Consider the following 23,289-nt stretch of genomic DNA (forward strand, 5'->3'; position numbering starts at 1 on the left):
CTAGGGAATGCATTGGTATGGGGGCTCTGCGAGGTTGCCCAAAGAGGCGCAAACATCAAAGGTCTCATCAGTTGTCGCATATCCCCGTAGTTCTACGTACTGCGGCGCTGCTGCAAGATCTGCCGAGATCCTAAAAAGAGACTTGTGGTGTCCAGCGTGGGCTGGTCTGAGGCACAGACATAAGCGAACTCATCCTCAATATCAGAACTGCCAAGCCGAGAGGAACAAACAGCATAGGAGCGGCTGAATACACATTTCTCAGAGGCCGTGGGTGATGCAGAATCAGATGGAAAGCATAATATCAACACACACAGGACAAGAAAGCAAGAATTTTGGGCTTGCTGGTTTTGCGTCATCTGTTCACATCTCTCACGTAAAGCATATTATGATGGTCGCCTCGTTGCGGCCTTCCTCTGCCCCTGTGCGGCTTCCCAGTGTTCCGGTGGTGAAGCTGAACTTGAAACTACTGGTTTGGCCGTCTTGGGTTTCTTTCTGAAGAAGGTTTCAAAGACGAACGGGGGGAGACATCCGTGCATAGGACCTTAGGTTAACCGTGTTCATTCTAGATGGGAAGCCATCTGGCTTGAGACTGAACAGTAGAAGAAAGCACTGACCATGTGGACTGGCATTGTAGCAGGGGCAGCGTCAGGCTTTTCACTGCTCTGACACTCTTCGACCTGCCATCTTGAAGGTGTCCCAGAGACAGCCCTGAGATGGAGCAGTTTGGCCGGATATTTTCTGGCTTGCACATGTGTGGTGCTGAAGTTTATGACCAGGGGGTCGCTGGGAACGCAATGCGCAGCCCATGAACCCCTCTTTTCTTCGCGGTGAGTCTCCTTTTCGCCTTCATCAGGAGGACACCACATTAGTATGAGGGACTGCCTGCAAATCCCCACGAGGGCGATGGTCTGGGTGTACTCTGGAGGTCCTGCTTCCGCAGCCGCTGATTGATCTGATGCTTGCAAGGCTGCTGACACACCAAACGCCTTCTGACTGGAGCTTGCTCCTCCTTCGAGAATAGCTGCCGCTGCTGCTGCCGGAACAGTCGGCCACGCAGTGTTAAGGCCTTGGACCAGAACCTGCTGCTGGACCTGTTGCAGTGCTTTGGCAGCTTCCAAAGGCGGTGCTTGTTGGTAGTGATACTGCTGAAGGGCTGCCAACCCTAGTGACAATAAGGGCCTCGGATCTTCATTAGGACGCAAGACTCGCAAAATGCCACTCAGCAGGGTGTGGCAGAGTGGCTCTTCTATCGCTGCTTGCTCTTCTGTCAACGTTGGACAGACCGGAAAAGGCCCGTGTGGTGAGTTTGTCTGAGTACTGCTTAGCGGTGAAACTCCAGGGAGAAAGATAGAGATCTTGCCGGTGCAGTTTGTCTTGGATTCCCTCGTCAGCTCGCAAATCGTTGGAGGCAAAAACCCCACAACCAGTCTTAGCTGCTGGCCCTTCTTAATCGTGAACATCTGTACACGTAGCGCCAGCAGTGCTGGTTCGTACACTCTGCACGTGTTGATATATCGGTTTAAGATGGCTGCCTACTGAACGTCTACCGAATGCACATCGGCTATGAGGACATAAGGGGTTTTAGCTGCCCAACCCTTCTTACCAGACGATCCTCTGGATGGTGGTGGAGTGTTTGCTGCTGCTGCGGCAGAAACTTCTCCTGCTGGTGCCGGTCCTGCACTTTTGCCTGGAATAGCTTGAAAGCTTTGCCCTCCAGGCTGACACCGCAGCGAATGGAGTTGCAGTATGGCAGTGGCTCCAGCAGCACTTCCCGAAGGACTAAGCCCTCCGAGACGTCAGCCTTTTGTCCGTTGCTTCCGTTTGTTACTGGGGACGCGGTGAACCACACAGTACCAAGACGCGCAGTACCTTTAGGCGGTGTGACTGTTCCCTCCGTCGCCGCTGCCTCTCCATGGCTCTCGCCTTTGGAGCTCAAACGAAAACATGGGGGCTTTGTTTCAATGCAAAAGTCCACGATAAGTGGTTCAGCATCAGAACGCTGTGTGGCTGTCAATGCTGTAATAGGCGTCGGACCTGCACCAGTTCTGGTGGCACTGGTAGCAACATGAGGACCAGGCATAGTGCCAGTACGCTGCTGCTCAACGCTATGAAGCTTTGCATCCGATGCCGTGTATAGTGGCTGCTGGGAATACGGCCAAACCAATGGAAAAGCTGATGTAGTGTTTCTAAAAGTCTTTTCCTTCTGCTTGTCTACTGCGCTGGACGTGCACCCGACTACAGCTTGACCTTTGCCTGATTCTGTCCGTGATGCGAATCCATGCTGCATCGTTTGCTGCTGCTGCCTTTGCGATTCAGTTTCATGTGTCGTTACTTGGGTGCTCGACCCCACCGGTGTCGTCTGCCCCGAAGGGCATTCAGCTGCAGGTGATGCGTCGTGTGCTGCAAAGGCCTTCCCTGCAGCGAGAGGTACTGCGTGGGCTATAGCTCTCAGCCTGTGAACTCCCGTGGCTGCCAACAAGAGTCCACAGTGAAGGGATACTTCCAGGCTCTCAAAAGGAGCCAGAATCGCTTTACACGGCTCTATGCGGGGTGCACAGGAGAGTGGTGGGATCACCTCGGTAAGGAGTGTTTCCGCTCTATCTCCACGGATGGGGCCCAAAGCACTAGGCCCCTCTCTTTCAGAAAACTGTTCTGGCTTTTTTCTGCGGTTCCCGCTATTGCTGCCCAGATTGCTGCGTCTGCTGCTGCTCGACTCTTCTTCTGGGCCAGACACAAAGCCTTCTGTAACAACCCTGAGCCCGTCGTTTGCTGCTGCTGTTCGTCCTTGTCTAAGTGGTTCTGGTTCAGCAAACTCGTCTTCCACTTGCTCGTATGTGGCAGCAGCAGGAGAGTCAGCATGTTTAATCACGTTTGCTTTCGGTACAGCTGCGTCGTGGGGTGTTTGTCCGGCTGGCACAGAGGCCCTGTGAGTCCGTAGGACTACTGAGGCAGCTGCAATGCCCCTTGCCTCAGCAGAAAGCGGCATCCACTCCCTCACAAAGTATTCCTGTGGTGGCAGCAGCTCCGTGTCGATCTGTGTTTTTGTCGCTGGAGCCGCATGCGGAGTCGGTGCCACCCCTTCAGCCCTATTATTTAGGGATATTGCAGCATCTTTTGCTTTAGAAGGCATCGCGGCAGCACTTTGGTGTGTGGCACCTTCAGGTGCTGTTATTTCGGCCCTCAGAGCTGTTTCTATCTCCATCGCCATTTTCGGTGCTGATCTGGGTGCACTAGCAGCTTCTTGCTCGGGCCTCTCTTCCATGGGCTTAAGTGGCGGTTCGATTTCTTGGTGCTGATCTTCTTTTGGGGCATGCTCCTCATTTGCCATGTGTGAAGTCGTTGATGCCATGGCTTCTGCCACTATTCCAGCTAGCACTTCCCACCCGCGGCTGCCCTCTTCTATGCCGGCATCCGCCGCTGCTGTCGCTGCCTCTGTCGCCTTCAGAGCCGCCTCCTCAGCAGCTGCAGCAGCTTCAGCCGCTGCAGCTACTAGAGCTGATGACAGAGAGGGTGCCTTGCTTGTTTGCAGCATCCCTGGCTTTCTCGGAGGCGCAGGGCTTGACGAATGAGACGCTACTGTGGCCGCTTCTGCTTTTGCTGCTGCTGCAGCTGCGACGCTTGCCGCAGCTGCAGCCTCACGTGCAGCTTCTACTGCGCGCTGTCGCAGTGCCTCAAGGGCAGCATCCCGTACTGCTGCAGCTTGCTGGAGTCGCTGCTGCAGCATTCTTTGCATTTCCCAGAGGCCGAGATCAAAGAGCGACCAGTTGACTTGCAGCCATTGGTTACTGTTGTTTTCCACTTTAAAGTTCACACGCACTTCTTCGTCGTGCCTCTGTCGGCGTAGCTTTTGCCGGGTCTCGTTTTGCTGCTTCTGCTGCTGCTCCTCGGCGGTTGCTGCAGTCGCGAAAAGCCATTCTGTGTTTTTCTTGGTGCCTTTTAGTGGCAGCAGTAAAGCGGTTTTTCGATAGCAAGCTACAACACCGCTCCGCTGGAGTGCTGTCTGCTCCTTCTGCAGCTGTGCCGCAATGAGGGGCTGCTGCAGGCTTATCTGCGCAGTAATAAGCGGCGGCTCGCACTCGCGGTAACGGATTGATTTCTGCAGTGGTGGCAGGAGCAACAAGGATCCACAAACCGGAATTTTTACTGGGATCAGCACCTGGCACTGCTCCTGTGCCCATTGGGGGTCCTTCAACGGAAGCTGCAGATGCTCGGATGGCGCTAAGCCAAGCCTAAGCATGCCTTCATAGTCCGCAGGCACTGCACCAAAAATTTCGATGGCCAGGAGCACGGCTTGGTGCTGCTGCAGCTCACATGGGGTTTCAGGATGTGGAATGATCAGCACGCCATCTTCAGTCATCCTTAGCAGCTGCTGCCGCCGCTGCCGCCCGGCAGCGGCCTGTAGGGTATACACACCAGACTTTGTCTTGAAGGCCAGAGACTGTGCAGCAGATGTGTGCGGCAACAATTGTTTCAGCTCCGAAGGAGCCTTGAAGGATGCCGCTTGAATCAGCAAGGCTTCTGCTGTCAGCGATGAAGCATAGCCTATTTCAATACTGTTTGCGCTGTTGAGGCTGTTGGTGGTGGGAGTGCTGGAGCAGGAGGATCTACGCGCCGTTCCCAATACAAGGCTGCGGCTGTTGCTGCAACTCCACTCTGCATTGGCTCCACTGCAATCCGGGCACATGCTGGCTCCTACTGGCCTCCCCTCTTCGTACAAGCTGGGGTGTCGAATGGCTGACGCATGTAGCTGCCGCTTCTGCAGCGACTGCTGCGGCGCTTGCCCTGTGAATGCCTCTACCTGAAGAGCTCCAGGTATCGGAGAGTTGTTAATGGCTAGGAGGTACACGAACGCAGAGTCACCTCCGGCATGCAGCTTCGGAAGCGCCAGCTCTTGTGATCCCTCACTATTTCCCCGCGAATTGGAAACACCGCACTCCAAGGCACCCCACGTGCCAATACCGCTAGCCTGAAGTACTTCAACAGCCTCTACTCCCCAGTCTAATTCCTCGCTGGCACTTGTACACTCGATGTCTCTGTTAATGCTCCTAATTCTGGCGATGTTACAGCTCCCTTTGCGTGCGGCCAGGTCGCTATGCTGTTTGCCATGCCTGCCCTTGCAGCTGGCGCTGTTGTGCATGCGGCAAGCGCTACTTCTGCTGCCGTTATTGGTCACGTTGCTGACGCAGCTAGGCGATTTTCGTTGCTGTCTGTTCTCAAACGGTGTTTGCTTGTGCTCCTGTTTAATATGAGTGTGCTGCTCTACAGCTGCATCAGGGTGCGTGCTTGAGCGCTCCTGGCTCTTGTTTTGTCGAGTTCGCTGCTGTAGAAGACATGCAGCGGCCACTAGTTGATGTTGGGTGAACAGTGCGTATGTGACGGAGACGCCGCTGCAGGCGCCGGCCAGAGAAACCTGCAGGGGCACCAGCAGGCTGTCTCCCTTGCAGAAAGCCTTGGTTTCCAAGCGGGTGCCAGCACAGAGGCCGACGCAGCAAATATCTACATTCACTGAGCTTCTTTCTCGCAGGATAGACTCAGCCGGACTCAGGGAGACTAGCAAGCCGCCCTGGTCACTTTGACAACTATGAGGTCCCTCCCCACAAGCGCTGTGCCGCAACTGGTCTTGCTCCTGCTCCTTATGATGCATTGGTGCTAAGGACGTCCACCGTATCTTGGTTGGAATATCGGAGTCGTTGTACACCGTTAGCTGCTTTTTCAGCATCATTGGTTGCCTTAAAAAGAGTCGGGGAAGCTCCAAAAGGTGCGAGCTTAGGCGAAGTTTTGGAAGCGTGACTTTCGCCCTTATGGATACTACCACAGGTTGTCCTCCTTCTAAGGTTTCTACCTGCAAGCTCACACACTATGCAGTTGCCAAGTTAAAGGGTGCTTTGGGGACGAAAATCCACCTGCAAAGCTGGTGCCCCCTTACAAAAATATGTGAGTCAATTTCTTGGGGGTGAGACGCCCGCAATATCAGCAAAAACACGCCATGTCCTCCAGGGGGTAGTACAACATGCCCTGGATACGCTATTACCCGGCCAGACATGCCAATCACTGCTGCCAAAGGTTTTCTCAGACCCTGTTGCAATGTTTGCTGCTGTTTCCACGCTTTCAAGTGATGCAGAAGGACGTTTTGTTGCTGCTGTTGCACTTCTTCGCCGCCACCTACAGCGCATACAGGGTGGGCTGCGAACAGGTCTGCTTGTTGGCTGACGGCTACACTTTCGAGGCTTCTAGGTGTGTTATTGGGCATGAAGGTTTTATTGCACAATGCAGGGCCCTCCGTTTCAAGTTCGCACCAGCACGCGCAGTTTCCGCATGGAGAGCAGCAGCGAAGTCCGCTGCTGCTTCTTCTGCGGCTTTCTCAGCGTGTGAGAGGAAGGGCTCTGCCGTCTGTAGGGACTCGTCTACGCATAGACACTGGATGCAGGATCGCAGCCTGGACGTCTCCGGTTCTTCTTTTCCTGGTAGAACTTTGGGGTTTGCAAGTGGGGCGGCTTCCCCAACGCTGCACGTGGGATCCGCCGATTCCGTGCCTTTTTCTGTGCTTGGCTCACAGACTGCGGTCGCCGGTGGGGCAAAGGCCCCCGCGGAGGGGCCCCTGAGAAGGCAGGAACCAAAGTGGCAGGGAAACTCGCCTGCCATCGATTGCATCTCCAGCGTCGCTCCCTGGGCTGTTGCAGCATCTGCGGTGGTTTCGCTACTGAGGATGCGGATGCGAGCGATGGCGGGAGCCGGTGCGGGATTGTAGAGCAACAGGGCGCGCGTTGTCCTGCTATGTGCTCGCACCTAAACAGGAATAAGACACACAGCCAACATGTGCTGCAAGAGGCTCAAGAAAAGCTTTGCCCCCCGACCAGCTCGCTGCCTGTAGCTTCACGTAAACGAGGTACTTCGTTGTGTTTTCAGTGAAGGGCCAAAAACGTTGTACCGTCCCGAAATCGAGGACAGGCGGCCAACTTGCAGATACACGAGGAACAGCCACTTCAACAGACACTGGGTAGCTCAAGCGCGCTTGTTCTACAAGCTCTGCTTCGTCCGGCTCTGCACTGTCTTCTGAGGCCGGAGGGAGCACGGATATAGCAACGCTCGCGGAGAATGAGCCACAACAGAGTGGCAGCACCCGAAGAATGAGTGCCTCTTCCGCTCCAGGGCAGAGAGGGGTCCCTCCTTTTGGGGAAATGCAAAAGTACCCGAATGGCTGAGGTCCTAGACCCACGACCTGCGGAAGCAAACGTGCTCAGTGCATACAGTGCAGTAACACGAAGCTGGATGTACAGGGGGGGCACAAGTGACGGGCTAGGGTCTACACTTGCCAAGTCTTGTTCTCGTTGCAGCGCCTCCAGCTGTTCTTCGTCGACACGGAGAAGCCACGCCGTCTTAGGGTCCTCGCCAGGTGGCTTGCCGCTGCTCGAACTGCCACAGCACGCGTAGGGGATCCTCCACCGGGCCTTCAAGCCCCTAACGTCGCGTCGCACTGCCAAACGCACTTTAGAACGTCCCTCGTTTCGAGCTCTTAAGGCGATACTCTGCACGACTCCAGGTCTGAGGCGCGCAACATAAGGTGCTGTTCCTTCAGGAAGGGGCCCGAGCAGCACCACACGGGGGCGATCTATTTTGAGGCGCATCTGGAATCGCAGCATCTCCCACTCTCTCTGCTCTGCTTCCGCAGCTTGAGATGTCTCCACGGCTTGAGTGCAGGAAGTTCCATTCGGCTGACGACATATCTTCTTGGGAGTAGCGAGGAGCGGCATCCAGCGCAGGGGTGGTGCCGCCATGCTATCGTTCGTATCGCGTTGCATATTTATCTCTTTGGCATTTAAGCAGGGGCAGCTTGGAGCACTCAGACCCTTCAGGTAGACCAAAGGAGAGAGGAGAGCACACTTAAGGACTCCCATCATCTACAACGCACGAGCAACACAGGCACACATTATCATACAAGGCAATGCAAAGGGACAAGAAAAAAGTCCCCAGAGGGGGAGAAGGATCTGAGGAGCTTCACCTAAACTGTACACACCCGAAGGGAGACCCAGCAGCAGAACGAATCAATTCTATCTTCCATGCCATTGCTTTCTGGGGAGTCTGAGAGTGTGCGCGGTAGCAGTCTTGGGTCCGCTACAAGGCGGAACGAACAGCTCTCCTTGGCTTGAAGGAAAACTTCCTTTGGCGACACTGAAAAGGCCTCAGATAAGGATGTGATAAAGGGTGGTTCCGGTGCTGTTGCGAACAAGTCGGTGCTTGTGAGGTGCTCGGAGATAGTGGTTGTATCGTGGTGCCATGCAAGGCGAATGGGCAGTGCCCCTTCGTTGCAAAGCGTGAGGGTTTGGACAATCCTTGGGCCCTGTGGCTGTAAAACCGCAAAGAACCCAATGCCCCTTATGGCTTTAGTACTTGCGTGGCTAGCTCAACGGTACATAAAGCTGGAGCATGTCTGGCTGAGGCATGGCTGGGTACAGAGGCTATTTCAGCTTCGTACTAAGGTATATCCAAAGTCAACGACTTGTGGAAACAGAGTTTCTTTGGCCGTCAGGCAAAGCGCAGTCTCGTACGACTCCTGAAGCTGCCGCAACTCATCCTCTTGTAGTGCGCCTGCAGGCCGTGTTATCGCACCTGCTGCTAACCCTATTCCAGCTGCGTTGTCGCATGCCAGGGCTGGTGTCTGAGTACCAGCTCCTCCTAATAGCGTATGCCCTTGGGGAATCTGTTGATCTACCAGGGGTGTGAGTAGTTCCATGGGCAACTGAGTGCCACAGAACTCCTTTAGAGTGAGCGCGGCCGCGTCGGCGATCCCTTGCAGTTCAACCACGCCAAGCGGCTCAGGCCGAGCCTCGGCAGAGACCTTTCGTTCGGAAAGAATAAGCAACAGGGTAGCTCTAAAAAGACCAGGTTCTCTTGGGGAAAATCGGATAGAGAGTGACGGGTCCTTCCGCCCTTGCAGCAAGAGCACCTCTCGTTCTGCTACCATGAACGTATCCTCGTCCTTTCGCCTGCCATGATTTAAAAGGAAGCTTATACAATCAGCTTGTTCTGCTGCTTTGGAGGCTTTTAACAGAGGGGATGGATCTTCAGCGTGCTGACAACATGGGGCCGGCTTTGCTGGTACTATGAAGGTCCTCAAAGCAGCATTGCCCCCCTTATGATGTATCGTTAACCTGAGAACCGCCAACACCCAAATCTCCTGAGCCAACCTCTTCAAAAAAGGTAACATCAAAACTAGTAGCCCACGTATGTGTGAGGTCGTCGACTTTGAGCACTGTGCTAAAACGGGGTTTTTTAGGGCGACATGTTTGCTGAAAGCAGAATGGATGGTGGGCTGTACAGAGGGGATCCTCTTAACATCGCTAAAGACTTTAAGAAATGCATGCGCAACCGTACTGAGAACCGGAATGCAACAGCTGCACGCACGCAAAATGATCTTTGTGTTCTTGTGGTCCTAAGATGGTTGAATTCTGTGGAGCTTTCCTTACTCCCGGCAGGTCGACTCTCCGGGGCGCACAGCGCCAAAATGGAGGACACGAGGCAAAGAAAGTAACACGGGAGGTTCCTTGCGAGCAATAATCTGAGGAAAAGTCATTTGCCAAGATATAACTTGATCACAGATTTTAGCAGTGCATGTTTTGGGGCCGGGGCAGCCAGATTCACTATCCCTGGCAGTGAGTTAGAAGACTGCCACAAGTTTCCACAGAAATCGGTGCAGCGTATTAGCTAAAGTCTGCCCAAGTGAGCCCTTGAGGATGCATCTGGTGCACAAGGCATAGCAAAGCCTGGATTCATAACTTTGAGGAGAAGCTCTCGGGGCAGGACGCGGGAGGATATACCGGAATAGCGAACGCGCCCTTCTCGGTGTGTAGCTCTATGAAGCCAGTTGCATCAGGAGCGGAAGAAGTTGCAGAGAAGGAAACCAAGAACTGTGCAGTCATAAAACTATCGAAAGCTGAGTGCTTTAGTGTCGGATTGGCCACAGGTATTAGTGGCATCAAACTGTGGGATAGTAGCCACAACGTTGTAGCTTCCCTTGCACAAGGGGAAGCCACTATTCCAACAACTGTGATTCAGCGCCTTTTTCTGCACTAGAGAGCACTTACACAATGAGGGACTCGACAAGCTGCCTACCTGGACGCACATTCCCGTCGCTATCGCTCCGAAGACCCGACACCCATTTGGCGACTTTTGGTTGCGACTATACGGTTCTTGTGTGAGAGCTCCATCTCGATGATACGCTGGAAGAGAGAGCCGAAATGGGCTTTTGGAGTCTATTTCGAGGCGCAATCGCCTCCTGACGTTCTCACGATTACGAAGGACAACTTTTTTTGTGTATGCAATTCCTTGAACCACTTTGTCAAAGACCTGCAATATGGCACCCCACGATTGACCTAGAGAGGATACAAATGTGAACAAACCGCTCGTCCTACCAGCAGTTTCTTTTGCAATTCTCTACTATCCTTCTTTAATCGTCGTACTCACAATGGAATCCGGAATAACTAAGAACGGGCATTCATCAGGTGTACTGGATATTGAATTTCGGGGATTCCTCAAGGACAGTCGGCAGGGTACAAGGTGCTCATGGGGAGGCACACATCCTTTCCCATAGTTTAACAATGTGCTTTCCTGAATGAGTTCCCGAAAAGCAAAGCAAAGCTTAGTCGCTGCCGTAGTAAGTAAAGTGTATCTTGAACGGGACGGAGATTGCCTTCATCGGCATCGGAAGGGGTAAGGTACCTAGACCACTAAAATATGTGCGTCAGACCTTGGAATCACTACCTGTAAAACACACATATACTGGAGATTAGCGTGAATTTACTACAATTTGCATCTACAGTGAATGGAAGTACCACCTTGACTACGTTTTGTTTATTGTCATTATTTTTTGGACTATCCCAGTGCTTGTGGTTTTACAAGCCAGCTTTGTCTAAGAAAAACAAAAACAACGAAATCATGATTGCTTAACGCTGTGGCCGACGTCAAAGACGTCAGGTATGTACTTCACGGTGGAGCGATACACTGTGAAAGTATGCAAAATTTCGGGCCAGTACCTTAATTGGACTGTGGGCCTGCGCACTAAGTAGGGTGGAGCTTTTCGTTTCCTCATTCACTGCATATTGCATGAGACCTACCCTCGCCTCGTACGGCCAGATTCGATGAATCTTTCGGGGTTTGCTCACGAGCAGAGTGATTTTTACGGGAGCAGCTGGCCCGCTTTAGGGTTATGTCGCCATTATAAGGCTGCAAACGGTCTGAGTCCAATATCTTGTCCATTTGCAAGCCACAACGACCATTGCTGAAGCCTGTGGCGTATCGATCCGCAATGTCAGTCGCAGTGACACGAGTGCATTTGCTGATAGTGAAGAAGCTACCGAGCGCACAAAAAGTATTCTGCTTTCTTGCGGTGTTGGCCTGTTTCAGCATACACTAAGCATTGTGGGAACCTTGAGTAGGGCAATGCAGGAAACTGATACTCTTTCGAGAAGCATGCAACTTTTGTGATCTTTGATCATGCGCCTCTCCCGGCGCAAACCCTCAATTAAGATATATTCAAGTCTCAATCATATGTGAATAGAAATGGTGCCTCCAAGTCTAAGCTGTATTCTTGTAGGGTTGTTATATGCCTATGTGAATCCCCTGGAGCGCTGCCTCTGCGCGGTGCAGTCTCATAGGAGTATCCAGGAGGCTCCACCAGTTAATGAGCAAATAAATTAGCGATCTCAATCGAAATTCTGACGACTATTTGAAAATATTGGCATCTCTGTTGAACCAAGCACTTCAATGGCATATCTCTAGCTTATGAACGGACGGCAGGTCGTGGGGACTGGTGACCCCTTCTCAATGGCGAAACACTTGAGAACAAGAAGATACAGAAACATTTCCTCGTGTAATTATTACTGAAAAAACATCATCTGTTTGCCGCGAAAACGAAATAGCACGAACTGCCCTGGCGAGAGTCCGTTGGGGTGTACATACTCGTGTGCTCGCTATCATAATCATTGTTGGTGTCTAATCCATATGCTCCGCTCCTTCACCCATTCGGCCAAATTTCGGTGCTTCCGAATTACTGAACTGTGCAGGTGCCCCTTTCCTCTAGACTGCACGGCTTCATCGATGTTTGTCGGCGGCCCAGAGGACATTCCAATTGAGGGGGATGAGTTCGAAAAATCCAAGCCGAGAGTACTTTCCATCGCGGGATACAGCTTGCTTTCCCTGATTGCCCATTTTTTCGTTCAAGATGTAAGAAAGATTGTTTCTACGCCATCATGTGTCTCATTCACCCAGCTGCTTAGGTAGGAGGAGCCTTGGCCATGGCAATTCTCGGCGGCTTGCTGTATTATTACTGTAGGAAGCCAACTCATCTTAGCATCACGCTGGCATTAGGCATGAGTAAGTACTGACATTAGAGGCGCTTGCGCCAGAGCTTAGTGAGCTCGTAAAGTACAGGCCTGGCAATACTATTCATGAGCGGCTTTATCTGGTTCAGTATCTTGTTGTCCACGCATCTAGTAAGCTGCATTATACAACGTGAACGACGGTTGATATGCAGTTCGTTTACTGAACAGCAAGTGTGGCTAGCAGACACCGTTACAAAACTAGAGTAAGCATACAAAGAACGCGAGGATGCAGAATCAAAAACAATATTTGAGTGCAGGCTCATTGTGTATGTGCTTGACTTTTGCGCCTCTTGTCTGGCGTTGTTCCAGCTCCAGTATGTCTTCGACTCGCCAACCTACCGTAGGTCGCTATCTGATTGATCGCAAGTCAAGATGAATCCCAAAGAATAATGTGTACCAATAGGTGGACCGCGTTCTTTCCTTCCACGATGGGCTGAACCTGCTACTCGTAGCGACGGTTGGAGGGGGTGGTCTCCATTTCAGGTACACGGTACTGCATTACTCAAAGCAACTTGGCCTTATAAGCAACGCGATCAGGGAGAAGGGCAGCGCCTTGGAGGATGGCAGTAACATTGCTCGCGTCTGTACTAAGACGAATGGCTGCCCCAGCTGGGAAGCACTTGGGAACTCAAGTCAAGACAGACATCTGTAATATTCTTGAAATCACAAAGAACTTGTCCGACGGACGGTTGACTCCAAAATGCATTCATGTATAAAGTGGCTTGAGGTATCGATGGAACCAGGTTACTAATGGGGCAAGTTACCCAAATTATGATAATACACCCAAAGAATGCCGGGAATCCATTTAAAGACGCATTTTTTGCTGAACCGCTAATGAGGAACGTTGAACCCCCCTGGCATTCCCCCCCCGAATTTGCGGGTTAGCTTGGAAATCGCTTCCGCAACATCGGGATCGTCCTTGTACTTCGACATGTTCGCGGGATTCGCCAAGATGTCTTGAAACGCCGCCATCATCTGCGAAGGCAATCGCAGCAGGACAGAACGTCTATAGTCCATGCAAAACTAGGCAGAACAGGATCCCTCGTCGTAACTGAGTGCACGCCTTGTTCTCCTTGTACTCACCTTTGGATTGGAAAACACCTGTTGCAGGTCCGGATCATTCATGGAACCGAGAAGACCTCCTGTAGAAAACGAAGAAATAAAAGATTGCTTGCACTTGGCAATACAGCGTTTCCTAATGTCTGACTAAGCTACTGAGAAAAGCACAGGTGCTCCTGAGTCAGTATCCGAGCTTACCTAGTCCTCCCATGCCACCAGGCATACCTCCTGGCATTCCTCCTGACATACCTCCTGGCATTCCTCCTGACATACCTCCTGGCATACCTCCTGGCATTCCTCCTGACATACCTCTTGGCATTCCTCCTGGCATACCTCCTGGCATTCCTCCTGGCATTCCTCCACAGCACGATCCGCCGTCTCTACAAAATTCTGAATCGCACAGTCGTGGAAAACCGATAATTGCATTTGTACCTCAGTATCGGGATCTAGGTTCAACGGAGAAACCTCGTTTGCCTGCAAGCGATGATACTGAAAATAATCATAGGTTGCCTACCAGCTTCACGCTTCTTTTGCTCCTCGTAGGCTCTCTGGGCGCTTTCACGCTGTGCTCGAGCTCGTTTTTCGCGCTCTTTTCTTTCCTTCTACGCAGACCAGACAAGTTTCTGAGAGAGCTGCACGATTGGCACTCTTATCGCATATAAGGGCTACGGATGGGAGAATAAGCTCAGATATTTAGACTCACGTCTTCTCTCTTCCGCTGCACAGACCTCTCGTGCTCCTCGATCTTCTTGTACTTCTGTTCTACGAGCTTCTGCATATCCCAAATGTTTTCATCATAATCTATCTGTGGACAAAAACCCGGAGAAGTAACGGCGTCTCCAATGGATGTTGAATTCGAGATATGTGCTAGTTGTCAGAAGCAAACAATCAATCTGCCATACCTTTTGTCCCATTTCTATGTCGCTGTGAGCTTGTTTCCAGTTTCCCAGATACCTGCAGGAAGAAGCAGTGCCTACAACAACAACCCTGTCTATAACCAGAATAGCTCCTGTATACATACGGCAGTTGCGATGCAACACAGTGTGCTGTGGCTTGCCTGTTGGCGGTCCCACGAATCCTGTAAGCCCTTGCGTTGTCTGGGTTCAGTTTCAATGCCTCATCACAGTCCCTAGCTGCGGCTGCAAATCTCCTCTGCTTCAGCAGGGCCTCAGCTCTTCGCGTATATAAAAGTGCAGTAGGGTTGCCAATGAGCAATGCAGTTGTGTAGGAGTCAATCGCTTTCCCTATGTCACCAGCCTAAACACACAGGGGATCCCCTCCAGCAATACACGCGACCCTTTTACTGCAAATGTACAAAGCAGAAGGAAAAAGCATTGTGTGTTCATGTGATAATTACTTCTAGAGCCTGCGTCGCTGCTTCCTTGGCCTTAGCAAGCTTGTCGTAGTCATCATCCGTAAGCTCCTTTTCTCCAGCAGGTGCAAGTTCGGGTGGTGGTATGGATTCCGGTGCAACAACTTCTTCGTCATTTAGGGATTCCACCTTAAACACTTCTTCTTCAGACTGCAAACATGAAAATATGTTCCCTCGTTCAGCCATATAAATGAACACTGAAATTATCCACAATGTCAATACAGAACCCCAGAATCCGTGTCGCCAGACGTATTTCACTCGACTGCAACATCGACCCACGAGGAACTGCGTATTTGACTGACTTCTGGTTCCTCAGGCTCCTCCTCTTCTGGTAGATCGGGGATTCTAGCGCCTAATGACCAAAGATATTCTTTGAAGAAGGCAAGCTCTGGCCGGTGAAGGATTTTTGGGTCGTTGCGTACTAGCGTCACGAACGCCTCCAACTCGGCAACTGTACAACAATTGCAAACCGTAGACCACTGCACGATGCCACTTTCACATATTCACGATGAAGGAAATCATCTAAAGGATAAACTCTGCACGCACTCTGCAGTATTTCACATTTAATAATGCAGCCCAGCACCTGGAGGCGTTATCTACAACAGAATCCGCAGCCAATTATCTATGCTCAAGGAAGCAAAACGCTTACATCAGCCCTTGCATATATAGCATGCCGTTTGTGATAAGGAACATTGACACCTACTCTTCTCTTCCCCGAATGCTGCCATTGTCTCTCTAAATCACCACGATCGAACGGGGTGCCCTCAGGCTGGCAGTTGTGGCAATCCGGTACACAGCAGAGAAGGACTCTCTATCTGCAGTTAATAAAAGACGTATCTAGTCCATAATCTGTGAGTGAATTGAAAGAACTCCGAGTGGTTATGGCAGAAGGATAGCTGTGAATCTTGTGACATGTGCGGCTTTGGGGCTTGGCCACTGCGGCGCCGCTGTGTGATAGACCACACACCAAAGTCTCACGCATGAGGTCGGGGATTGAGCAATATCTGTGCAATATAGGAAGCTAAACAAGCTGGAGAGATGCAGTGTTGAGCTGGTCCCCACTAAGTAAGGCGCGGAGAATCACGCCAAACCGTCGGCAGACCCCGTGGGGGTTATGTCTCACGCTAAAATGATAAAATAAGGCGATCTCACGCAAACAGCTGTCGCTTTTTTCTGTGCTACCTGGTGAAGGCGGGGTTTAAGCTTTCTGCTAGTTTACTTTGGGATAGACTTTTCCGGGGCATGCAGAACAATACGTCAGTCGTGTACATGTAGTTCCACCCATCCACATACAAAACCTGCATATTGCATACGATGTCCTGTGAATAAGGAAGCTCGATTGCATGTCCGATCTCGGGCCTTCCTTCCATATTACTCGTGTATCAAATACATCCGATGCCTTACTGAGGCAGTGCACTGGCTGCAAAATAATCTTATAGGCACCTCGATCCACCTGAAACCACTTCTTCGAAGATGTGTGGGAGCAAAATTTCTTTTCGTTTCGATGAGGCCTTCAAGCAGAGGTTTTCTTTACATTATTTAGGCAGTGTCATTTTACTGCACCGACTGAAATGAGCTATTGATGACGAATAACGCAAAACAGCACCACTCACCAGGCCTCCGTAGAAAGGGTAGCCAAGAATCGTAGGCAAGTTTACAATAAATAAGATGCAAATGCTCATGGAGGATTCTTTGGAAGTGGAAGCAACCGGAATGCCAAACGAATACCTGTGTACTAGCTCCATCGAAATCTGTAGAGTAAAAAAGATGAAAGTGGCCTGAAGCGTGCCGTAGAGAGTAAACGGGGGTGCATCAGAGTAAGTACAGATCATCCCCCTTTGTGTTGCCCTTGATGCGTTCTACAAGAACGCAAGCATTGTGAAGGGTCAGTTGGAAAATTCAAGAAATCGGCACTAAGTAGTAGTAGGAATTCTCAGGCTTGCACTTCAGCAGCTTGAGGAATCAGATCGGTATCAATCTTCTATGTTCCGCATTGTACGTGCTAGTACAACTCTCTCGCTCACTATCATCGGCGTTTACATTCTATCGCCACCGAAGCCACCCGGCTGCAAATGGAATATATTTCACCTCGTTGGTGAAACCCAAGCCCCAAATCCCCAGTGCCTATCCCTGTCTGCGCCTACGCAGTTCTTGCTCACTATCCACTCTTTTACTCATTTGACGCAAAGCGCTACGCTCGTCTATGTCCCTGCAATGCAGCCTATCCACCCTGTTGTTATCTATAGCTGATCTATACGGCCTGACGCAAAGAACCAGAAAAGTGGCGAAGGGGGCGTTAGGCGAAACGACGCGCACCTAGGCAAGTTCTCTTCGCTTCTGTGAAGGGGTACACTTCAGCCTACAGAAGCCTGTTGCTTTAGCTGCCCCGATTGCCTGATTTGCTGCGTTGCACGTTTCTCTCTGGCCGCCTGCAGGAGTCGATGTAGGCGGTTCGCATGGCGGCGAGCTGCCGTAATTTGCTCCACAAGTGGGGCACTCAGGGCCTTCGTTGCAGCACCAGTGAACCCTCCGGAAAAATCCTGCGGCAGCCCAAACGCATCAGTGGGGCGAATATTACTTTGCCTTCGAAGTGCTCCGATTTTTACGGAAGGTTAGAACCCGCTTTCCCCTCTCACGATGGCGGACGGCCCCTGCTGCCACCCTTGAACTGTAGACAAAGCGCAGTACTCTACAAACGCGGGCGAACTCCCCCGTTCCGTAGCACAGGCAACCACTCCATAGTCAAGAGCACATTCGCAAAAAGGCATGTACGGCGGATCCAGGCCCGGGTAGCGGAAAAGATGGCCTTGATAAGGTGTGATGATGCGCAGTGACGCACTTGGGAGTTCTCGAGCTCCGCTTTGATCGCATCGAGCGCCTGAACAAGTCGTGTCCTCTTCTTGTCCTGAGCAGCAGCGAGCACGACTTGTAGCGCCCCTCCGTCGTGAGCTATTTTTCTATGGGGAGATGAGCGTTCTCACCATCATTACTCTAAGAGCTCAGATGCAAGGCACGCCGAGGGGCAACGCTGTAAGTGGTGTGTGTTCTAAGACTCTAGACACACCTCTGGCAACGTTGTGCTGTAGAAGTGCCGCAGCAACTCTCCCAAGCGGGCCTGTCGGGTTCTCACTGCATTTACCGTGGCCAGCTCATAGTCCACTGAGGCAAAAATACAAGAAATGAAGCAGGAAGCACCCGAGACTGGAGACGTGTATGAAACAGCACAGCAGCGGAGGTCCTATGCATGCCCTAAATATGAGATAGCGTTTTGAACTCCTTCGCGCAGAGGGAAGGCCGGAGCCGCGGCAAGTGTCAACTGCGTTCTGTTGGAAAGGAGCTTTCGGAGTAAAAAAAGAAAAGCACAGCAAGAGCAAGGCGACCAAGGGAGCCCGCGGCAGGGATGTCTGGTTTGGCCTTACGCGTTGCAACCTGAGCTGCCTTATCCTTTTGGCACAGTTTCGTGTTGAAGACGAACATATAGCGCCCAGTCTCGTAGACTGCTGCCACCTCCTCTGCCTGTAGCCAGCACCCGCAGCACCGGCCAAAAAATTGCAGTCTACATGGGATCATCGCGGATCGGAGGTCCTTGCATCAGCCTCTGCCTTTTGAATTTAGCGACGCAGTTCGCTTCGCTTTGCACCAAACTGCATTTTCCTAGGGCTCCCCAAAGGGAATTTCTCGTGGCTGCCTAACGAAGCAGACTGTGTACGGCTTACAGCCTGGAGAGCGCCTTTGTTCCTCTCGTTTGCTCGCTCTTTCTGCGCCCACAGCCAGGCATGCGCAGCCTTGGCTTCTTGCGCGGCTTGAGCGTTCTCTGCTGTGGCCGTGTCTGTGTCTGCTGCGTTTGCGGCGCCCTTGCCTCGTGGCGCTCCGGCTGTTGCCTCTGCTGCTGCTGCTGCTGCTGTAGCTGAGGAAGGGCCCCCCCTGACGGCTTCCGCAGAAGCCGCTGGAGACATGCCCTTAGAGACGCGAGAACCAGCGGCGTAGAGCTGCCGCCTGCTCACTTCAAGAGTCTGGTATCTGGCGGGTGCAGCGTCCTGCAAGGCCAGTTGCAGCGACACGTGTCAGCATACCAATTAGCTGCTACTCTGCATGTGTGTAGCGAGCTACGAAAGGAGCGCACAAGATCCTTCTGAACCCTCTAGCAAGCAAGGGCCGAAGACCTCCCATACGCTCAACGCAAGGCTCACGTTCAGCTCTTCAAGGCGCAGTGACGCCAGCAACGGCGCTTCTTCTTCCAAGACTCCGTAACCCACTGCAGCCGCAGCAGCAGCAGCAGCAGCAGCAGCCACACGGTGACAGCCACCCCCCTTCCCGCTATGCAGTGGCTGGACGGAAGAAGAGGCCCCCAGCAGAGAAAGCGTTAGTGGGTGTGCGCAGGGGTAAAGACGCCGGGGGAAGCCAACGTCAGTGGCAACAAGTCTCCATGTAGGACTCACGAGTGGCTGCTTCGCTCGCGGGTACTGCTGGAATGCTCATATTAGCCCCTGCAGAGGTTCTGGGGTGTTTCTTGCGCTGCTCCTGCTGCAGTAGCAGCTGCAGCTTCTCTTGAGGGCCGGTCGTATCGCTGATGGCTGCGGCAGCTGCTGCTGGCTGCAGCAGTTGCTGCAACAGGAGGCGCTGAGAGTGACGGTTGAAGCGACTCACGAGGCAGCCGACGCTTGCAGTGGCAGTCGCATCACCAGAGGGAGCCGCAGCAGACCCTAAAGAAGGCGGCACGGGTAGCTCCGCGAGATCACCTGCCAAAGACGACAAACCATCTGGCAGTCCAAAGCCCCTCACCCGTAAGTCGGCATCCGAGAGTAGCGTCCTCTCTATCCCTGGTAGCGATAGTGTATCACGTGCTGAGAGGGGCTGCAGCCACGTTCGCATACATACATATTATACACACGCACACATACACATTACATATTATACGCACACATACATATTATACACACACACACATACATATTATACGCACACATACATATTATACACACACACACATACATATTATACACACACACATACATATTATACAGACACATACATATTATACAGACACACTGCAAAAAGCAAAGCAGGAGGCTCAACAACCCCCACAGAAGCGCTCACGGCACATACGGGGAACCACTGCAGCCAGGCTGCGCCTGGTGCTGCAGTGGTTCCCCGTATGTGCCAAGACAGACAGCAAAGTCGGCAGCAGCAAGGGCAGCCTCTGCATGCAGCACAGGTGAACGCGAAGCATGCAGCACAACAAGCCGTGGGAGCCGCCACCAGCTGCAGCAGCACAAGAAGGGGTAGCAACTCTGGCTGGCTGATATAGCTTTACCGTTTCCTTCAAAAACGCCGCCACAAAAGCCGAAGCCTCTGCATCGTCTGACTCCTTCTGCCTCTCAGGGAGGCCGATGCCTCTCTGGAAGTACTGTGAGCGAAAGATGCGACCCCAGAAGCGGTCAGCAGCCATACGCCCTAAGAAACCAGAGCAGCAATGCACGAGGACACCTCGAGGTACAAGTATAAGTGTATATATATATATGTATGTATGTGTGTGTGTATGCATACATGAATGTACAGCATATGCACCCGTACAAGCACATATGTAAATGCACACACACACACACACACACACACACACACACACACACACACACACACACACACTCACACATGAACGCATGGCAGGTTAACGTCCTATCTAGGAAGGACTGGTTGTTCTGAGCAGAACGCTTGGCAGCAGTTGTTGCTGCTTCAGTTGTTGCTGCTTCAGTTGTTGCTGCTGCTGCCGTGTCTCCGAGCACCGTTCTAGCGGCAGGCTGAATTCTCGAGCGGGAGGAATAGCAGCAAGGCACTGGTGGGCTCAGTGCTGCGTCTGCAGGCTTGCCTGTTTCTACGAGGGCAGCGTGCGCAGTCCTGATGGTGGAGTCTTCCTTCAGGATCTGACTAAGCATTTGCTCGCTGCAGTCGACTACCAGCTCTGCAGGCAAGCCTGCCTGTCCAGACTGGGGAGGCCCCATATGATACTGCGGAGGTCGTGACAAGAAGGAGGCGGAGACAGCCTCAGCTGCGCAGCCAGTACAAGCAGCGGCGTAGCGCCAAGACCACTATATGCGCAGCGAGAGCAGCAGCAGTGAAAGCTCCCTCTGTCTTCACGACAACGCGGCACTAAGAAATAGACGGTGGCAGCAGTGGCGAGGGCAGAGAAAGCAGCAGTGAAATCTCCCTCTGTCTCCACGACAACGAGGCACTAAGAAATAGACGGTGGCAGCAGTAGCAAGGGCAGCGAGAGCAGCAGTGACAGCTCCCTCTGTCTTCACGACAACGAGGCACTAAGAAAAAGACGGTGGCAGCAGTAGCAAGGGCAGCGAGAGCAGCAGTGACAGCTCCCTCTGTCTTCACGACAACGAGGCACTAAGAAAAAGACGGTAGCAGCAGTAGCAAGGGCAGCGAAAGCAGCAGTGACAGCTTTCTCTCTCTCCACGACAACGAGGCACTAAGAAAAAGACGGCAGCAGCAGTGGCATCTCCTCTCCACAACGACAGGGCACTTCCTGCCTCAGAAACGAGGCAGCAGTAGCGGTGGCAGCAGGATCAAAGGCAGCAGTGCCACCACTACCACCCCCGTGGCGTCAGACAGCAGCGCAGAAAATTTTGAAGCCGCGATGCGACTGCCTTGCAAGCGCCAGACGACGCGGAGAATTGTGCCATAGGGTAAGAGAAGTATTACGTGCTGGTTGGGGTTGGAGAGCTTGCAGCTGCTGCTGATGCAGCCTCCAGAATTCACTGTCCGATAAGCCCCCATGGGAAGTGGCATCTACACTCTGATGCGCGTCAGGCGGTCCTACAAGCGCCTGATAGACTGCCATTAGCTCTCGATTTTGCTGCAGCAACTGCTGCTGGAACTGCTGCAGCTGTTCAGACTCCTGTTGTCGTTGCTGCTGCAACAGCTTCTCGAGACTCGGTGGTTCGGGAGGTGAAAGAGGGGCAGCTGCTGTAGCAGCAGACGGTTCTAGGAAAGCAGCACTGATGTCACACGAGCGCAGAAGCAGCCGCAGCGGCAGCGTAAGCGAATCGAAGCATCACAGAGCTTCTTGGCAAAAAATAGAGGCGTCGCTCAACGCACGCGGATCGAGAGACACACCCATTACGCGCAAGACTGCCGTCTGCCAGACACACCTGGAGGAGGCACCTGCGACTCCTGATGCCGAAGACTTTTGACGAAGAGTTCTCTGTGAAGAGAGGCCTCCTGGTGGGAGCTGCTGTCTGTCAGTCGCTGCTGGTGCTGCTGCAGATGCGCCTTCTGCCTTTGCTGCACTGCCTGCAGCCTCGGATTCTTGCCGATCGCTTTGAGGCCCCTCCAATTGCTGCAGCTGTGCCTGCTGCTGTTGCAATTGTTGTTGCTGCTGTTGCTGCAGCTGCTGCTGCCGCAGATCTTCCTGCTGCAATAAGGCCGGCGCGATTCGCAGCGGAGTCTCTGCGGGAAGCTGCAGCAGCTGCAGCAGCAGTGGTACTTCCAAGGGGCATAGCTGCATCGTACAAAGAGGCAAAAGTGCTGCGCACATCAGCCTCTCGGCAAAATCACAGCCTTCAACATCCCTCCTTCCTTCAGCACGCGTTCCGCATGAGCCTCCCTCCCCCTGCTCCTCAACCCCCACAACTGTAGCGGCAGCGACAGAAGCTCCTACAGCAGAAAAAAAAGCCAACTTACAAGGCTGCTGCTGGATTGGACAGTTCTTGACGCGGAGGCTAACGTCTGCAGAGAGCGGCAGCAGAGCTCCATCTTCTCGCGAACTCCCAAGAAGTCAACAACCACAGACTGCACTGCCATTCCCGTCCCCCCCCCAGCCGCCTCTGCAGCAGCAGCAGCAGCTGCTGTGGGAACGAAATACGACATGCGCGCCTGAACAGCAGGTAAGAAACAGCACCAACGCATGTCGTGTTAGCGCGAGCACCAGATTTGCTGCTGCATACGTGCGGCGCCCTGAAGGAAGGCGGGGAGACAGCGAGGCAGGCAGAACCAGTGGCACACACAAAGGCGAAAAAGTAAGCAAGGGCAGCAGGAAACAGCAGCAGGAGGCATTTAAGAACCTTTGCGGCTTTCTTTGAGCGCTCAGTTGCAGTCCACGCGGCCAGAGGAAACTGCAGCAGCAGCTCCCAGCAAGAGGAGCTGCTGCTGCTACTGCTGGGAATGCTGGCACTAGCGTCGCCCTCGCCATCAGCGCTTTTGCTAGGGCTCCCTTTATGCGATGCGAAAAGCAGACGCTTGGCAGATAACACGATGACTCCCTCCCTGCCCAGTGCCTTCACGGGCTCAAAGCGCCAGCAGCAAACCTCTGGAGCCTGCGGCTGCAGCTCTTCCTGCAATCGCTGCTGGGGAGCGTCTTGTGGACACGCCATTGTTGCAGCTAAAGGCATCGACTGCTGCTCAAACTTGCGGCTGCGGGCGGTGCAGCAGCTTCCGCTGCTCTTAGCGAAGGCAGCAGCAGCCAAGCACCCGCAG

At 52.8% G+C, this 23,289-nt stretch overlaps 4 protein-coding genes across 4 annotated transcripts; 1 reads left to right on the plus strand and 3 right to left on the minus strand.

Moving 5' to 3' along the window:
- Nucleotides 1–11,253, minus strand: LOC34623060. The gene is made up of 15 exons (XM_026335192.1): nucleotides 11,112–11,253; nucleotides 10,462–10,577; nucleotides 10,111–10,344; nucleotides 9,816–9,905; nucleotides 9,465–9,556; nucleotides 9,186–9,255; nucleotides 8,474–9,130; nucleotides 7,260–7,898; nucleotides 6,929–7,219; nucleotides 6,437–6,786; nucleotides 5,927–6,350; nucleotides 5,193–5,842; nucleotides 1,604–5,033; nucleotides 584–1,460; nucleotides 1–161 (listed from the first exon to the last, which is right to left on the minus strand). Exons 1-15 carry the CDS (start codon nucleotides 11,251–11,253, stop codon nucleotides 1–3), a joined length of 8,223 nt encoding a protein of 2,740 aa, XP_026190977.1.
- An 840-nt stretch (nucleotides 11,254–12,093) lies between these two features.
- LOC34623059 lies at nucleotides 12,094–12,947 on the plus strand. Its single transcript, XM_026335182.1, has 7 exons — nucleotides 12,094–12,219; nucleotides 12,273–12,369; nucleotides 12,427–12,488; nucleotides 12,546–12,580; nucleotides 12,635–12,717; nucleotides 12,781–12,860; nucleotides 12,915–12,947. Exons 1-7 carry the CDS (start codon nucleotides 12,094–12,096, stop codon nucleotides 12,945–12,947), a joined length of 516 nt encoding a protein of 171 aa, XP_026190967.1.
- A 261-nt stretch (nucleotides 12,948–13,208) lies between these two features.
- Nucleotides 13,209–15,536, minus strand: LOC34623058 (58 kDa phosphoprotein). The gene is made up of 10 exons (XM_026335208.1): nucleotides 15,512–15,536; nucleotides 15,111–15,259; nucleotides 14,794–14,958; nucleotides 14,477–14,693; nucleotides 14,339–14,409; nucleotides 14,140–14,241; nucleotides 13,951–14,038; nucleotides 13,635–13,793; nucleotides 13,461–13,519; nucleotides 13,209–13,352 (listed from the first exon to the last, which is right to left on the minus strand). Exons 1-10 carry the CDS (start codon nucleotides 15,534–15,536, stop codon nucleotides 13,209–13,211), a joined length of 1,179 nt encoding a protein of 392 aa, XP_026190993.1.
- Nucleotides 15,537–17,162: 1,626 nt separating this feature from the next.
- LOC34623057 lies at nucleotides 17,163–23,186 on the minus strand. The gene is made up of 13 exons (XM_026335193.1): nucleotides 22,878–23,186; nucleotides 22,498–22,689; nucleotides 22,047–22,315; nucleotides 21,517–21,812; nucleotides 20,675–20,854; nucleotides 20,123–20,262; nucleotides 19,248–19,662; nucleotides 18,999–19,063; nucleotides 18,525–18,845; nucleotides 18,228–18,324; nucleotides 17,873–17,967; nucleotides 17,648–17,713; nucleotides 17,163–17,348 (listed from the first exon to the last, which is right to left on the minus strand). The coding sequence occupies exons 1-13, from the start codon at nucleotides 23,184–23,186 to the stop codon at nucleotides 17,163–17,165; spliced, it is 2,631 nt and encodes an 876-aa protein (XP_026190978.1).
- Nucleotides 23,187–23,289: the final 103 nt, after the last annotated feature.

The sequence above is a fragment of the Cyclospora cayetanensis genome, unplaced genomic scaffold (genome assembly GCF_002999335.1).
Source record: "Cyclospora cayetanensis isolate NF1_C8 unplaced genomic scaffold, CcayRef3 CcayRef3_contig_61, whole genome shotgun sequence".
Classification (NCBI taxonomy): domain Eukaryota; phylum Apicomplexa; class Conoidasida; order Eucoccidiorida; family Eimeriidae; genus Cyclospora; species Cyclospora cayetanensis.

Excerpts from the sequence above, each read along its gene's own strand:
- LOC34623060 (XM_026335192.1), bottom strand. The coding sequence starts at position 11,253 with ATGGACAAGATATTGGACTCAGACCGTTTGCAGCCTTATAATGGCGAC. Across the intron at positions 10,578-11,111 it reads TCTGGCCGTACGAGGCGAGG|GATGTGTGCCTCCCCATGAG; the intron begins GTAGGTCTCATG and ends ACTATGGGAAAG. Across the intron at positions 10,345-10,461 it reads TAGTTATTCCGGATTCCATT|GTCTTTGACAAAGTGGTTCA; the intron begins GTGAGTACGACG and ends GCCATATTGCAG.
- LOC34623059 (XM_026335182.1), top strand. The coding sequence starts at position 12,094 with ATGTTTGTCGGCGGCCCAGAGGACATTCCAATTGAGGGGGATGAGTTC. Across the intron at positions 12,489-12,545 it reads TCTTGTTGTCCACGCATCTA|CAAGTGTGGCTAGCAGACAC; the intron begins GTAAGCTGCATT and ends TTTACTGAACAG. Across the intron at positions 12,861-12,914 it reads GGGGGTGGTCTCCATTTCAG|GGAGAAGGGCAGCGCCTTGG; the intron begins GTACACGGTACT and ends CAACGCGATCAG.
- LOC34623058 (XM_026335208.1), bottom strand. The coding sequence starts at position 15,536 with ATGGCAGCATTCGGGGAAGAGAAGA. Across the intron at positions 14,039-14,139 it reads TGCAGCGGAAGAGAGAAGAC|AAGGAAAGAAAAGAGCGCGA; the intron begins GTGAGTCTAAAT and ends TGGTCTGCGTAG. Across the intron at positions 13,353-13,460 it reads AGGTGTTTTCCAATCCAAAG|ATGATGGCGGCGTTTCAAGA; the intron begins GTGAGTACAAGG and ends TTGCCTTCGCAG.
- LOC34623057 (XM_026335193.1), bottom strand. The coding sequence starts at position 23,186 with ATGGCGTGTCCACAAGACGCTCCCCAGCAGCGATTGCAGGAAGAGCTG. Across the intron at positions 18,846-18,998 it reads TGCGCCTTGAAGAGCTGAAC|GACGCTGCACCCGCCAGATA; the intron begins GTGAGCCTTGCG and ends CTGGCCTTGCAG. Across the intron at positions 17,968-18,227 it reads GGCAGCTCAGGTTGCAACGC|TGGACTATGAGCTGGCCACG; the intron begins GTAAGGCCAAAC and ends TTTTTGCCTCAG.